Source organism: Erigeron canadensis, chromosome 8, assembly GCF_010389155.1.
Source record: "Erigeron canadensis isolate Cc75 chromosome 8, C_canadensis_v1, whole genome shotgun sequence".
NCBI classification, from domain to species: Eukaryota; Viridiplantae; Streptophyta; class Magnoliopsida; order Asterales; family Asteraceae; genus Erigeron; species Erigeron canadensis.
In genome coordinates this window covers 30,174,887-30,192,268 of record NC_057768.1, presented here as the reverse complement: position 1 = coordinate 30,192,268, position 17,382 = coordinate 30,174,887, and the positions used below count along the sequence as shown (strand labels likewise).

Below are 17,382 nucleotides of genomic sequence, written 5' to 3'. Positions count from 1 at the left end.
CAACCTAGTCCTATATGGATCCAAGATAGGGATGAGCACGGGTCAAAACCCGGCCCGACCCGCGACCCCAAGAGCATGAAAACGTGACCCGTGACCCGGCCCATGAAGGGTTGGGTCAGGTTCGGACGAGTCGCGGCTTTCCTTCACACTTTTTCAGTTTTTGCCTTCACCCAACCCGTCCAACCCGTGACCCGCGAAATCACCAAAAGCTTGACCCGTGACCCGGCCCATTAGGGCTTCGGGCCGGTCAGTTCCGGGTTGGGCGCGGGTCAACGATTTTTTTGCTCATCCCTAATCCAAGATACGACTACTAGTACTAAATGGCGGATTCGGAGGCCACGGTAGACACTTCTAGTGCTAAAATATCTACAATGTACATAGAAATTATAAACTAACAAAGTATAGTAGTATACATTTATCATATTAAAAATTAAATAGAGTTACCTTTCGCCATCTTTGCCAAAATGGGAAATCTTTGACCATTAAGTTTCCACCAAAGAAGTATATCAAACCCGGGATGAAGTTCCTCATGTGGCTCGCTTAGATACTTCTCTAACTCGGTTGCAACTTTATATGACCCACCCTCTCTTCCAAACAAGAAAGCATTCACAACTTTGCTTTTACTTGGTGCAACTTCATTTACCGGTTTCTTTGATTGAATTCTTGAACTTTCACCCTCTCTTGCTTTGTATTGAGCAAACAAGTCCTCAAATGCCTTCTGAATTACACCTTTCTTATCATCAACCATACTATCAAACTCATCATCCAAAATTTCCGGTTTCCAATCATAAGACTTCAAAATTTCAATCCCATTTCTAACGCTTTGCATCTTCATACAAGGATCTAAAATCAATGCAAAGTAAGTATACATGTTGAGATTCATGAAATCTTCCCAATACTTCTTCAACTTCTCCCTCATTTTACCGACCATGACACAAAACTTCACATTATTTTCCCATTCCCGAAGATGAGAATCAACATCAATAACTTCCATAAAAAAATGATGGGCAACCGGATACGATGTCCCCGAGACCAATTCCATTGATTCTTTGAACTTCTCAAAAAAAATTAACAAATGTTTCAATGACCCAACCAATCCGAACCCTTAACCACATGTTCCAAGTCACTTTCATGAATTTTTACGCTCATATATAGGAAATGCATCTCTCAACTCCCATGCCGTTTTCAACATATCTAAAGTTGAGTTCCATCTAGTTGCGCAATCTACACATAAGAACCTCTTAGACTCACATTTTGCTTGAATGATACATTCCTTAAAACTATCGATTCTTTGTGTGAAATTCTTGATATATCTAACGGCCGGACGGACACCATCAATAGCTTTATGATGAAGAATCAATCCATCTTTCACAATCAAATTAAGTATATGTGCCATACACCTAACTTGAAAGTGTTTCCCCTTATCATACATTTCCGGCAACCTATCTTGCAAGTACTTAATGGCCCTATCATTAGTGGTGGCATTATCGACACTTACGGTCATCACATTTTTTAGTTTCCATTCGCTAATGCAATCTAAAATCTCCCGCCCCATTTCATCACCTTTATGACTATGAACGACCCTAAAGTTAATGATTTTCTTATGTAGCACCCAATCATCATCAATAAAGTGTGCGGTCAAGGCCATGTAATTCTTTCTTTGATTGGACGAAGTCCAAGTGTCGGTTGTCAAGTGCACACCTTGGTTAGTCTTGCCTAAAAAGTCAAACAATTTCATTTGTTTTCTTCAAGAAAATATTTAGTCACTCCTTTTAAAGCGGTCCAACGAGAAGGCAACTTGTAAACGGGGGGCAATGACTCAACGAGTTCTATCATAGTCGGGTGTCTAATTAAAGAAAAGGGTAATTCGGCTAACACAAACAAATTTAGGACCGCCTTCCAAATTCTATCTTTGTTATACTCCCATTTTTGAACACTAGAACCTTCCCCATTCCCCGTTTTAGAAAAACAAATGTTACTTTGATTGCTTGAAATAACATTATTCGGGTTTAAAGTACACTTATTCATATGACAGTTTAAATTGGACGTACCATTTGAAGAGCCTTCGGCTCTATATGATGTTTGACCGTATATGCAACGACCTTTAAAAAAACCGTCCTCAACATCGGTATACGGTTCAAAATGATCCCAACATTCTGCCTTCAATTTACGCTTTCTTTGCGGTTTACTTTTTGAGACGTAGATCCTCACTGGTCGACTCACATTCGCGGCCCTTTTCCTTTTTATCTTTTTTTTGTTGGCAGTTGATGGATTATTGGTTGCAGGTACTTCCTCGCCTGATGATAAGTTAACTTCATCTACGTGTTCATCACCATCCCAAATACAAACACAAAATCAAAAAAAGATAAGTATGCTACTGGTTATGCTACTGTGTTCGGAAAAAAAATAATAAAAAAAAACTATTATGCATGGCTGATGGCTACTAACTTTAAGTCTTTAACTAATAAACATGAACTTCTTTTTTTTCTTTTCTAAAAAAGATATATAATTTTTGGATCTTAATAGTTACCATATCTACAAAAAATATATTCATATTTCATAATCAGTTGATAAACATGAAATATAATCATCTAAATAATAAAATTTCGGATCGTAAAATTAGGTTACAAAATTTTCGGATGTATATAAGCATGAAACAAGATAATTTTTTCAAATTTATCCCATAAATAAGCATGGAAAAAAATTAATTCCTTCAAATATTTTCGGTTTCAATATTCAGTTTTTTAAGAAAGAAAGATTACATGAAGAAGAAAAAAATCTTGATTTTGAGACAAGATAATACTTACCATGGAAGAAGATGATTGAGACATTGACGTAGCTTTAGAATCACAAAATATGATCAAACAAGAAGCATCAATCTTCAATATTTTCTGTTTTGAATTGTGAAAGAAGAAGAAAAGGTTTTTTTTTAACAATCCCAATGGAGGTTAGGTTTCTTGTTCTCTGTGTGATGTAGTGATGTACCGTAAGAAAAAAAAGAGTATAAAGATATTTACAAATCCTTAATTGTGTATGTATCTATCTATATTGTCCTGTTCAATTTTTTAGTGGACTATCACTAAAACCCCATCTGCCGAAGAACTCCCTTTTAGCCCAAAATACCAAAGTATTACTTAAACCCATATGTTGTATAACTTGTTATTGTGTCACGGGTTTTACCGGGTCAAACCGGCTAACTGCGGTTTCTGACCCGGACCGGCCTGAGAACCGAAAATCAAAAACCGTGACCCGGCCCGTCACACGGGCGGGTCATTGGTGGGTCACGGGTTTTCGGTTCAAAATCTCATCCCTAGTTTGAACCCAAAAAATGTGTACGCCCAAATGGTCTAATTAGGTGGATAATTAGGTGATTAATAGTACCAAACAATTTGGTGTGTATATATCATTATACAATATGATATGCAATCCTAATTTTATTCTAGGACGGCACTTTTGAAACGCCTAACTTTTTTTTTAAAAAAAAACATGGTTTAATAACAGAAATATGTGTATTCTTATCAATACATACGTATACAACAGGTCCCGACTATTATACAAACTTGAAACGGTCAACCGACAACAACTTATATATTATATATAAATCAGATATAGACTTTAAAACAAAGACCATTAAAAAGTAGACTTCTTCCCTTTCCGTGGATAGCTCATTTGTTAAAAACGGAGTTACCGTTTGAAAGTTATAACCATTTTAAATTCAATTGACTTACAAGAAAACTGTTCCCACGAGCAGTTTTGTGACTTATATTTGACACATTTAAACACATCTGTATTGCATGAAACCTGTACCGTTTAAAGAGCTACAACCATACTTTCAATACCTGTTTTTGGTTTCACCCAAAACAAGACACACAAAATTACAGCAGTTCAAAAACAGCCCAGGAACATGAAGGTTGCTGAAAAATACAGCAACTTGCTGAATCAGAAAACAATCAGCCCTCAGTGGCTGTTTTACGACACAGTTTTAGCTACTTTTCTTTTGACAAAACTAAACATATCTTATACCATTTCGAAGCCCTCGAAGTCTACTTTTCAAAACCGTAAACCACTTTGACCAGAACTGAACCATTTCAAAGATACAGGCCTTCAAACTTGACCCGAAAGTCATTTTTGACATTTCCCCCCAAAATGGTCAACGACCCCTAAATCGACTAAAAATCAACTTCAAGACACCAAAACTTACAGATTTAGTTAAAATACTATATGTGACCTGATGGAGCCTTTTGTTCTTGAAATTTAATTCAAACGGGTCAAACGGGTCAATGGTACTAACCTAGGCGTAATATGACTTTGACTAACCAAAGTTTATACCAAATGGCTACACATAAACCTACTAAAGTGCAGATCTCATTTGAACCATAATTAGAATACATTCAACTCAAAATATCCTTTTTGACCCATAAGAAGACCTAATTAGGTTATTTTACCCAATGATGTGCAAAGTGGGTAAAACTAAGACTTTTACATACATAAACTACATGACCATATTACATGGCCTTTAAACTTACTTGAAAATATTGTAGGAGTGTTTTAACTACCATAATTTACAACAAGACTCCAATTTGTCATTGACTAACAAGGTTAATCAAAATAGGGACGACCCGTTCCATTACATACTAACTCAAAAAAAAGGGCGATTTAGTTCAAGTTGGACATCAACTCAGCAATCCAAAAAGAGACTTTCATATACCTACTAGCACAAGTAAATCCACCCTAAGCTTCCTTACTAGCCTTTCCTTCCCAGTGTTCTTTCTTAAAACATGACCCGCTTGCACCTACCAAGTTAAACAACTAAAGAAATAAGCAAAAAGCTTAGTGAGCAATATAAGCAATTAAACAAGCATATCAACATCTTATCAATGGCAAACATAGGGATTTACAACTCTTATCTTGCAACGGATCCATGCATATGCAACACATATAACAACTTAGCACATAACAACTTTAATCTAGCAATAAAGCTAGAATATCCCTATGATGCAAACAACTCTTATTGCATTACACGTAACATAACTATCAAAGAACTATATGACACCTCGGGGTCATATAGTCTAACTGTAACTATCACATGACTACATGACACCTCGGGGTCATGTGGTCATGTGACCCGTCTAATCCCCATATTACTCACCTATACAATTAACATATACAATTAACATATAAACATCATTATAATAACCATAACAACTTCTCTTAAACAAATTTCACCACAAATCTTAACTTGAACAGTTTGAGTTTTAAAAGTCAAACTTCATGTACAACTTACTAGTTAACTCATAATCTTGACTGGTGAATTTTCTACCATAACCCACTAACTAAACAACATTAATATCATCATATAAGCTCATTAAACCTTTTAATTTATGAAAAACTTCTATTGTTTCACTAACCATAATTTTTCATATAATCATAGTTAGGTCATAAAATCATCTTTCATAAAAATTCTTACAATAGTTAAAATTGATGGTTCCTATATGTTTGTTAACATCATAGAAACAAAACCCTAAAATCTTTTAGCTCAATTCCATTCTTTTATTCTATATCTCATCAAAAGTCAAGACTTTTTGTTTAAGAATTATGAACAACAACTTACTTGAATTAAATGATAGGAATATCACTTGAAATCAATATAAAGATGATAAAGTAAACATGAATTCAGCCCTCCTTTCTTTTCTTCTTGATTCTCCTGCGTTTCTCTCTTTGGAGGGAGTATTAGATGAAGTCTAATAAGTATGTATGTAGGTGTATACGTGTATAATCCATAAAGCTCCACTATATCATGTTTATCTACTAATTTAACGGGTATTTACACTCCTAATCCCTCTAATACAAATTGTTTAAACATCCGTTACTTTAAAACATAAGTCTAGATACTTAAAGTATCCGCTATTAAATAGTATAATATCGACTCTATATACCGTCACCTATCATATTTTAATTTCTAACAAAATTATTTTATAATAGTAAAAGTAATAGTATTATTATTATTATAATACCTTAAATTACGGGGTGTTACAACTTTAATCTACTTCAAATACAAAAGCTTCAAGCTGAAGATGTGGTTAGAAATTTAAAGTAGAAGCTTGAGACTGAGGCTACGAGTTGGAGCTTTTTTTAAAAGCCTTTTTAAACAGACTTTTATTTTAAAGTTTTTAAAATCTTTTTGATATAGTGATAGTTTTTATCTCAAAAATATATTCACACAAAGTTATCATTTTAATTTATATTTAAAAGTTTAGAGCTTTAAGCTTCTAAAAGCTCTAAAAAACCAAACATCCCCAAGTTGGTAAACATTAGGGTAACTACTTATTACAAATTTTAGTTTGTTAGTTGACTTTAATATTGTTTTAATGCAGACATGTTTATTTTATGCTTTTTTCATTGTTAAAATGTAATAAAATAAATACAAAATAACATTTAGATAATTCATACATTGAACTAAAGTTATATTTCTAAAATTCATACATTGGTTGATGCATTACTGGAAATTAAAAAAAAATATATATTTATATTTTTGTAAAAAAAAAAATAATAATAAAAAAATAATTGTTTTCAGACTAAAAAGAAAAACAAACTACTTTTGAGACCAAATAAAATGATACTATATTATCGAAAAAGAGAAAAAAAAAATCTAAAAATCTAGGGTTTAGGTTTCACTCCCAGCAAAACCCCAAAACACTTACACAAAACCCCTGTATCCACCGCCGTCTACACCTTTTTTTTTATACCAATCAATTTCTGTATCTATACTTTTCCGACAACCCAATAAACAAACATGAGACCACTAGACGAATCAGAAACAACACAAGTATTCGAAAAGCTCTTCAAATTCACAGGCAACAATCTCAAAAACTTAGTAGAAGCACCATCACACGAGGGTCCAGGAACCGAACCAGGTCGTTACTGTTTCCGTCTCCACAAAAACCGCGTCTATTATGTCTCCGAATCACTAGTCAAACGTGCGACAAACATTAAACGAGAAAACCTTGTTGCCATGGGGACCACCATTGGTAAGTTTACTAAAAGTGGAAAGTTTCATTTGACTATTCAAGCTTTGAATTTGTTAGCTGCTAATTCGAAACATAAAGTTTGGTTAAAACCCACGTCAGAGATGACGTTTTTGTACGGAAATGATGTTGTGAAAGGTGGGGTAGGAAGGATTACGGATAATATTAGTGCGTATGATGGTGTTGTTGTTTATTCTATGTCGGATGTTCCGTTGGGGTTTGGGATTGCGGCTAAGTCGACTCAGGATTGTAGGAAGATGGACCCGAATGGACTTGTGGTTATTCGGCAGGCGGATACTGGGGAGTATTTGAGGAGCCAGGATGATCTTTAAATTCATTTGTGAGTTGTTGTTTTTGTTTTGATTATATTGATTTTGATATGAGTTTTGATGATATTATTCTTATGCGTAATTTGTAAAATGCATTACACCTTACGAGTCTCGTATAGCTCATAGGTTCATGATAAATTGTAGGCATTTTAGATAACAAACATGAATAGCTTAGAATTAGAAAGTACTTGGCTGAAGTTAAACATAAGAACTTAGATTATATCGTGTGTTTTGAAAAGTCTTGTGATTTATGTAATGGAAGTCAATGGACACGGATGGAAATCTGCAGTTACATGTTAGTCTTTTATGAATATTTTGCTTTAAAAGTTTGGTTTTGGAGGTAAAATTGTAGGATATGTAAAGAGGGGAATAAATTAGAAACATTTCTAGGCAGACTCCCACCTAAATCGAGTACTTTGTTGTCGCTTGTTTTTTGGGGGCGCATGATGGTTTCCAGTTATTAGTGTATGATTGATACTGATTAAATTGTTTACTGTTAAGGCATTCAGGTTTGGTTGATATCGTCTTTACATCTATCGGTGTCATTTTGTAGCTTCATCGTCAGATATTTTTCATACGGTTTCCAGAGCTCAGAAGTGAACATAGATCGTACTTCACTCTTGACAAACTATATATTTTCTTTATCTTGGCATTAACGTTTTATACTTACCCACGAAAACAAACCAGGAGTCTCTTCAAGTCATTCGAGTAATGGGACTAAAAGTATACATGTGGAGAAAGATTATTGTTGATTTTAGAGTTAAAGAATAGCTCATAGGTTTATAGCACGTTTTAGGCCTCTTAAACGATGGTGTGAATCTGCTAGAATTAGATATCATTTTGTTGGAGTTAAATATAAGAATTCCGGTGATTTTAGGGGTTTCCTGTTTGTGTCTTTTGTTTAAAAGACTTGTGATATCTGTAGCGGGGAGTTGTGAAGTTGAGGGACACTGATGGAAATTTGCAGCTACTTATTGGCCTGTTTATGAATATGCTTCATTTAAGTTTGCTTTTTGGAGGTAGAATTGTAGGCTCTGCGAACAGAAAAGTAAAATTACAAATACTTTTAGCCAAACTTCCACCTTCTGTGGTCATTTGATATTCTATAGAAGTTACCCATGTAAGCTACCCATGTATTGAAGAACAATTTAGAGATCATGTTGTTATGTTATTAGTGATTATAATGTGTATTTCATAGTGAAATCACTGGTGAGATGGTTTGTTAGTCAATATATTAATAATTAAATGCAAAGTGTGCTGTTTAATAATGCGGATTGTTAAACTATTGTATGTCGGTGTTTGTATGCCAGTAAGACCACTTTGCCAAGAATTTTATCCTCCATCGTGGCCAAAGTCGTTGTGCTTTGGTTGGTGCTAGGGAGCAGGCTTGGTTTTGAACCATTCAGTAATTATAAAGTTTTGATAGAATTAGGGAAACTGCATATACTAATTGTAAGAACAAGTTTTGGTTTCAAGTTAGATTTTTAAGTGCAGTTGAAAGCTAGTTTAGATTTGTGACTTTTTTTGGTTGCTGCTTATTTTATGTTTCAAATGGTCATGATAATTTCTTGTTATTAACGTATATGATTGGGTTTGATGGAAAATAGTAGGCTGATCTTACATAGATCCTAATGCATTCGGGAAGTCATGTAACTCCATCATCATATATTTTTCATTCAAGTTCAACAGCTCATAAGTGAATATAATCGTACTTAAAATTTTAACAAGTGAATATATTATATATCTTTTATATATTGGCATTGCCTATAAATGTATGTAGTTCTTCTTGACCGATGAAGTCAAATCAGGTTTTTTTGCAATAAAATTTCCAGCATTGGGACTAAAACTATACATTTTGTTTTTACTATCCCAATAATCAGCAGTACCTATACAGACTGTATCATTACACATGCTTATTCATGGGTTCACATACTTCTAAACTGGTTAAACTGTACTGATATCACCTACATGTTGTATCGTAGAGTCTTGTCGGTAAATATTATCGGATATGGATATCTTTATGTGATATATGGTCGTAGGTTTATAGGATCAGATTTGGAGATGTTTGTGGTATTTATGATTATAGGTTTTGTATGTTGGACATGGATATGTTTATTAGATGTATTCAATCACTAATTTACTGACATTTGCAGGAGTATTCAAGCTGTATTGGTTGACGAGCATAAGATTGTGAAGCTGATCGTGATAATTAAGACCACCAAAAAAGAGTACATGTACAATCATGGAGAAAATTTTGAATGGAAGCGTGTTAACAGAACTATGTGTTTACTACCGTCGGTTTGTTAGAAGTTGTGAACTTGCATATTGTCATGTATTGATTTTGAATTCTAATGAATTTTTTATTTTGATAACCTTACTTTCTAAATTCACATTGATACATATGGGGTATGAATGTATGGTACCCAATGATCTAATCCTTATTTTTGACATCTTAGATCTAAACTAGAGATGTACGTCCTTTCACAAAGACCACACGTCCTCAGTCATGCACTGAGATTGGCTAAATAAACCTAGGCGGCTAGGCCATTTAGGCTTGATCGAGCCTGCTTTTACATTCAGTTGAAAAGTCTGGTCACACCTGAATGTCTGGTCCGAAAGGATGGCACTTCGATCCAGTTTGTGTTTTGTAGAAGTATAGATGTGAATTTTATGATGAGCTGTAGCTGAAAATTTTGAATCAAGACTCCCAAAGATGGTGGCGGTAGACCAACTTTGCTTAAAATGTAGAGCCAGAGGTGGTAAAACATCCTTTAAAACCCAGATATTCAACCTGTCATCCCACTCACAAATCTTGATGTTGACTCATTATCCAATGAATAACAAGCCTACTACTAAGTACTAATCAATAATGGAGGTTTGTGAGCACTTTTCTAGCAATGTTCTAAACATTGTTAAGTTATGAGTAACTAGTCTTTGTCGTGTGTCACACCAACAACACATCAAATAATTAATCTATTATCAATTTGCTCAACAAACTGGTCAGCAAACTATTCCATTAAACTGAACCAACAAATTGAACTTATTTTGCTTTCAACCTAACACATTGAAACTCAGTTTGTTCCTACTACATCATCATTCATAATTTCATATCAATTAAAAAACACATGATATAACGAAAAACAAAACAAAAAAATGTGACTCACATTACAGTTTGCTATCAATTTGCTTCTATACAAACTGACCTTACAAACTGACAAACAAACTGGAGCTACAACAGAGACAAACTGGATCTTGGTTAGCCCACAAGTTTGCAAACTGACATGAGGATACCATTGGATATAGCCTAACATCTCAAATGCACAATTAACACATCATTAATCTATAACTCACAAATTTTTTAATGAAAAAAAAAAAATCATTTGTCTTCTATCGTCATCAGAATAATGAATGATCTTATAACAAGCCAATACCGGTCAAATATTTTAAAGATATTGATTGAGTAGTCACGAGCGGGCAATAAATCGATAAAAGATTTGTTACTCTAACTAGAAATACATATAAAAAACAAGTTTTAAAACTTAAAACCATGATTTCATTTACATAACCACAAAAAGAAAAGAGTAAAAAGGGAGCCAAACACTCCTTCCTAAAAAGCCAAGCCAAGCCGAGCCAAACCCAGCAGGCATTTTATATACAGTACTTGCCCAATTTTTGTTTTGTTTGTTTGTATGTGTAAAAAAGGTGATTGATAAAAATGGCGAATTTGAAGGCGGATTCTCCTCTTTGTCGTCGCATCGTCCTTTCTTTTCTTGATTTTCTTAATTCTGGTTCGTTCGCCTCTCTTTCTCTCACTATTTATATATATATTTCTATATCTATATATCTTGTTTAATGTCAATGTAAAATTCGGTATCTTTTATGAGTATTAATTTCAATTTGGTGAATTAGGGTTTTCCTTTTTTATTAAATTTATAGAAATTGTATTAACTGAAAATTAGGCTAATAATTGTATGTTAAAATTAGAGGCTTAAATTTTTGTAAAATCTGTGTTACAGTTGAACCTAGTTCTGTTAGTGATGTCGAAAGTCTCGAGGTTGCAAGAGACTGTTTATCAGAGGCTTTTAAGATCGGTTCATCGTCTACTTCGAGTGTGCCGAAATCTGATTCTCTGGTTGAGCTTTTCAGCTCACAGAAAGGAAAGAATAGTGAGATAAATTCAGATCGGATCCATGGCGAATCTCGACCTGATACGCCCCGTGCATTATCTTGTACTGATAATGTAGCTGATGATAGAACTCTCGCAGATACTCCAACCACAGGTTGATTCCTTTTTATGTATAATGTCGTTATTTCGAGATTGTTTTCTGTATTAGCATATATGTTATATACTATTTTCTTTTAAATATACATTTTGAATATATAATAGAATGGCGGCCTTCAAAAATAATATTTAGCCTAAATTTAGAATTAGTGTGCATATTAATCTTCAATGTCTTTTGCGGTAATAAAAAGTTTGATAACGAGCCGCAGTGAGAAAAGTTTAATTAGCTTGATTATGTGGTCATTGTATTATGTTACAGTAGATGTGTGTCATTTGCTATACATCCTACAGTACAATAAGGCCCTATTTTTCAAGGTTTCAACAAAGTATAGTGAAACGACATAGTTCTACACAGAAAGAAAGAGATATAACTATGTCAACAGTTCAGAATTTATAATCTTAGATGGTAGATTCAAGTTGACAAATATTGCTGTCATGAAGACATCAACTTTTATCATATTTCAAGTTGAGAAGGTCGCAATGTCTTGTTTTCTAACTTGATAGTTTCAAAGATATCCACATCATATGCCTTGTATGTGGCATTAAAGGACGGTTGTTTGTACTTTGTAGTGAGCTTTTTGACGATTAGATCTATAAGACCGTTGTTAAGGGTAGGGTGAAAGGGGTGGGTAAATAAGGGTGGTGAGAAAGTGAAGGGTTAAGGGGTGTAGGTGAAATAGAGAGGTGAAAAGGGATAGGTGAATTGGTTTATTTTATTCTTTTATGTTTTATTTTATTATGATTGGGTGTATTGTACGATATTGTGGGGTATAGACACATAGTGGGATATTAAGTTAGAAGGTGAAGGGTTAAGGGGAAAAAGAGAAGGTGTGTGTGGTAAGAAGGTGATGCTGATGTGGCATGAGTGTAGGTGAAAAGGGTGAAGGGTTAAGGATGGTCTAAACTTAGAATTAAATCCCCGTGATGGTACCATCTTAGTCCATATTTTATAAAATTTTGCGTTGGACACATGTACTTCTACAAATTTAATTTTCTTTACTAGTAAAATTGTTCCCCAGAAATGACCAACTTAACGTATACTGCATGATTGACAGGGGTACCTGAGGATGAACTATTTGGTCAATTTTTCGGGGCCCTTGAAAAGACTCATTATTTTGGGACTACAGCCAATGGAGATGATGAGCAGGCGCTGGATAGAGCTACAGACTTGTTTCACAAAGCATTGACGGTATGATATCAACTTCAAATATTTTATCATGGGCTGTAATGTCATTATGTTGGTAAATTCGCTTGGTTACCGTGAATTTTCTTTTTGCCACAAACTAAATACCACCAATTGTGTATGGATCCTCTCATCCTTGAGAAGTGATACAAACTATATGGTGTCTTTAGTTTCTAAGGGAAACTCTACGCGTTCATATTTTTCTGTGAGAAGATTTATATCATCAATTATGACTTATCAAGCGACTGCTATCAACACTTGTGTTTTCCGTCAAGTTTGACCCGGACTTCTGTTTATTTCTTTCTTTTAAGTTCGCAAATGCCATAATTTTTGGTAAAATGTGAATTTGAATTGTAGTAGGATACATGTATTACCAGTGATTAATCAAGTTTAAAATATATTTACAATAACAGCTTTTCTCAATTTGCTGTGTTTTCAAAGAATGTGTTCAATACAAAGAAGTTGTGCATATTGAGTTTAATGTTGTCATCATTGGTAAATTACATGGTTGTTACATATATTCTTAATTAAAAATATTCATTTTTTAGTCTTCTTGGAAAGTACTATACTGTTTTATCTGTCACAGTATAATGATGTTGTAGAATACTTCTTTGAGATTGGCAAAGTGAAAAACTCATGCTAGTTCTGAAGTTTGATGGTGCCTTTCATGTTTGAAGGTCAATGACAAACTAGTTTTATTTGAATTATATGACTACTTTTCATATAATATTGATCCATTCAGACACTTTACCTTTTGACAAAAAAAAGGCTTTCTTGGAACTTGGAAGAGACGTGATTATGTGAACAAGATGCTCTGTTCTGCCAAAACATTACTCACTAGTTATATATAGTTCTGATTGTGAAAATTTTACCTGTATCAAATTTGTGTAAGTACAACATTCCACACTTTATGCTAAGAGGTTATGAGCGGGGTTCTGATTTTAGAAGGAATTTTATCTTATCACTATTGTTATATATTCTGGTGAAGCATTTTGTTGTAACTTACTGCTGTTTTGTTTATATGTTCTGATCTACACTTCTTTTATTCAAGGAAATGAAAAAATCCGGAGGCGAGGAATTTGATCTTAAAACATTGGCTGATAACTTTAAATTACAAGGTAATCTTTAGTCAAACCTTTTGAATTGTGATAGGTATTTAACCCGAATCCCAGCAAGAAAAACAAAACACAAAGAGATAAACACAATCAATAGCCGATATAAGTCGGCTATTCAATAAAAGGTTGGATTCGAGCTCCAGTAACTCACCAAGTTCCACAGAACAATAATAATAAACTCTTAAAATAAAAGTAATGGCATGCAGGCCTTATTTAACCAAGCTGTCCTAATTAACCTAACTTGGTGAACACGTAATGACATAATTAATAAAATAAAACACTTAACACCCCTGGACTTCCTGACTCTGTTTCTTTTTCTTTTTCTGTCGTTTATAAACCTGCCCCCAATGGCCCGGCCCATCAAGGTTCATATTAAATTGTAAATATTGTATGTCTTAAATGTCCATCTCCAATCATCCATGTCTTAACATCAATTCATCTTTTGTAAAATGACACTTCAAATACTATTAATTAAAATATTTTAAGATAATTAAGAAAAAAAGTAATAATGGTAAAGAATCTATCTACTATGTTCATGTATTTAATTTGTTTGTATCTAGGTAACAAGGCTATGCAATCAAAGTTGTACACTGAGGCAATTGAGCTTTACACTGTTGCTATAGCAATTTCTAACGATAATGCTGTTTACTATTGCAACAGGTAACTTTATTTACTTAGTTGTTGGACATTATTTTTGATATTTTTTATGCCTTAAAACTTTAATCTTGTATTCAACTTATGGTGAATGGGAACTCTTTCAGGGCAGCTGCTTACACCCAGATCACTCAGTACACAGAAGCAATCCAGGATTGTCGTAAAGCAATTGCAATCGACCCAAACTACAGCAAGGCTTATAGTCGTCTAGGGTTTATTTACAATGCTCAAGGGAAATACTTAGACGCCGTCGATAAAGGATATATGAAAGGTTTGTAAAGTATTATATCAATGACTTTTTCAGTTATTATGTTGAATAAGATTTTCATAGAATTTATGAATATAGTAAACATAAGCTACCATGAAAATGGTTTTTGTCATGGTTTCAGCTAATGAACTTGCTGACAAGTTTACTTTACTTATGGGTTTTCTGTAGCCTTGGAATTGGATCCAAATAATGAATCTATAAAGCGAAATATTGCGGTTGGTTCATCCTTTTGTTTGATTTTATAGTTATCCTTTTGTGGATGCTATATTTCACCGGTGTCATATGAGCTTTATATTCTCTCGATATTTGTAGGTGGCTGGGCAGAAACTCCTAGAAGGGCACGGCCAGGTAACGAAAACCACATTCTTCAAAATTGACTTCTGCTTTTTATGGTGTACTTTTAGCAAAATTATCAACACTTAAAGTTCATAACAAGGACACTTGCTCTTTGAATAATGTTGTATACACCATACACTTCTTTTTGGTTCCTGAAGCAAATATACAAAGTTATTGACAAATGAAAGATGTCTTATCTTTAAGGTGGCGTTTGGTTTGTGGATATATAATCTCAGGGATCCGGTATTTGAAATCCTATCATATGTTTGGTTTGCAAGAAAATATGTTCGAATTTGAAATGTAACTAACTGTTAAGGACATACTTGCCAATTTTGATGTTTTTAGATTCTGCATTATTTTAAACCTTCTTACGAATCAGACTTGTAAACTTAAGCTGAACTATTATCTGATACAAACTCCAACACAAATAAAATCATGGTTGGCATATACATGAATGCTAATTATCTTAATCTTAGATATCCTATTCAGGACATTGTTGCCACAATAGCTGTTTTGGATAAATCAGTTCCGTTGGTGAGAAATAGCATAGCCTATTCAGGACATGATATATCACAGTTTTTGGGAGTAGACAAATGAAGTAATAATATCCAACTTTCTTACTGGTAAATGGGCTGACGGGTGGTGAACGGGTTTGGATTTGGAATGCCAACCCAAAATCAATTCATTTATCTAATGTGTTAGTCATGTTGACCTTTTAATGACCCTAACCCGCTTAGTTTTATTACTGTTATCATTAATTTGTTATTCTACATAACTTGGAAGGCAGCATTAACACGTCAATTATAAAAATGCATCTGCAAACCAAGCATGAATTCACCATGAGTTGTATTGCAGTCCTATCGAACCAACAAGGAGTCAACTAGATTCAGTTTCATTTTAATTTCTTTGACAAGTTTATTCCTTTAGTCAAAAACTATGTCGATCAAAATATCAAATGCCCCCCTCTCTATGGTTGGTTGTAGTGGGTTGACAAGTATTTATCTTCTGTTTCTTTGGTTCTGCATTTTTACCACTTTGAAGATTTGTCTTCTGTTTCATTGATACTGATTGGTGCTTACTAAATTTGTATCAGAGTTCAGGCTCATGGATGGAAACAAGTGAGGGTGCATGGAGTCCGATTCACCCTTACAGTCTGTTTAGGAACACTCTGCCAGATCCTTTTGATTTGCCAGGCATTATGGGGGACATGCGTCGAGGAAGGCCGGGTAACTCTGCAAGTGAACAAGAGATAGGCATTATGGGGGGCATGCGTCGAGGATGGCCGGGTAACAACCCTGCAGGTGAACCAGAGATAGGCATTATGGGGGACATGCGTCGGGGAAGGCCGGGTAACAACCCTGCAGGTGAACCAGAGATAAGATCTGGAGGTCCTATGCCAGGTGAGCCTCATGGGGTTCTAAGATCTGCATATCAGATGTTCAGTGAACGTGGAGCACCACATGATAACTCCAGTGGAAACTAGATGCCTGGCTTTCTATCTGAACTTAGGCTCACTGTTCTAAATTTGTTAATTTATTAGTAGGTTTTTGCTAAATTTTGGTAAATGTTGCATATGGGTTGTATATTGGAAGTTGTCACTTATGTGTGGTCTCTAACCTCTGCTTACAATATGAATGTTTTACATTAACAGAAAGTTAAAAGGGCCACAATACATCTTGAAGTAGTTTAATATCATTCTATCTAGCCACCTTTGCTGTCAAAGTGTCAATACATATTTTCTAGATATTTTGATTCAGCAAACAACCAACTTTACTCGTTATGCCTGTACAGGTGTACATGGGGATTTGAGTGCTGCAAGTCAAAATGACCAAACAATCACAAATCACTAACATTTGTTACTTGTTAGAAATTTATTTTTGTCATATTATATTGATCTCCTGACAGATACACGCAAGGGTTGCATCAGCGGCCAGAAGTTAAGGGGGAAAATCAGCACGGGACAAAGCGACGAGATATTAGCAAAGTTACACAACAAAGTTTCATCCGAGCATCGAGCCATAAATAATCACTGATGAGAGAGATCCAACGCTTTTGACGCTACTTGATAAGCTCGAATCTTAGAGGGTACCTAATGGTGACCACTATCCTCCAAAGACTAGTCCCTGTTAGCACCACATTAGCAAAAAAACACTCCAAAGACTAATCCCCCAAAATACACCCAATGCACTC

The 17,382-nt window shown here is 34.5% G+C and overlaps 2 protein-coding genes across 2 annotated transcripts; both read left to right on the top strand.

The window, feature by feature from the left end:
- Positions 1 to 6,638: 6,638 nt before the first annotated feature.
- LOC122578851 (60S ribosome subunit biogenesis protein NIP7 homolog) lies at positions 6,639 to 9,726 on the top strand. The gene is made up of 2 exons (XM_043750899.1): positions 6,639 to 7,365; positions 9,508 to 9,726. The coding sequence occupies exon 1, from the start codon at positions 6,794 to 6,796 to the stop codon at positions 7,355 to 7,357; it is 564 nt and encodes a 187-aa protein (XP_043606834.1). The 5' UTR covers positions 6,639 to 6,793; the 3' UTR covers positions 7,358 to 7,365; positions 9,508 to 9,726.
- Positions 9,727 to 11,030: 1,304 nt separating this feature from the next.
- On the top strand, positions 11,031 to 16,887 carry LOC122579739 (small glutamine-rich tetratricopeptide repeat-containing protein). Its single transcript, XM_043751964.1, has 9 exons — positions 11,031 to 11,142; positions 11,371 to 11,634; positions 12,692 to 12,825; positions 13,871 to 13,937; positions 14,495 to 14,594; positions 14,696 to 14,859; positions 15,025 to 15,071; positions 15,169 to 15,204; positions 16,286 to 16,887. Exons 1-9 carry the CDS (start codon positions 11,070 to 11,072, stop codon positions 16,673 to 16,675), a joined length of 1,275 nt encoding a protein of 424 aa, XP_043607899.1. The 5' UTR covers positions 11,031 to 11,069; the 3' UTR covers positions 16,676 to 16,887.
- Positions 16,888 to 17,382: the final 495 nt, after the last annotated feature.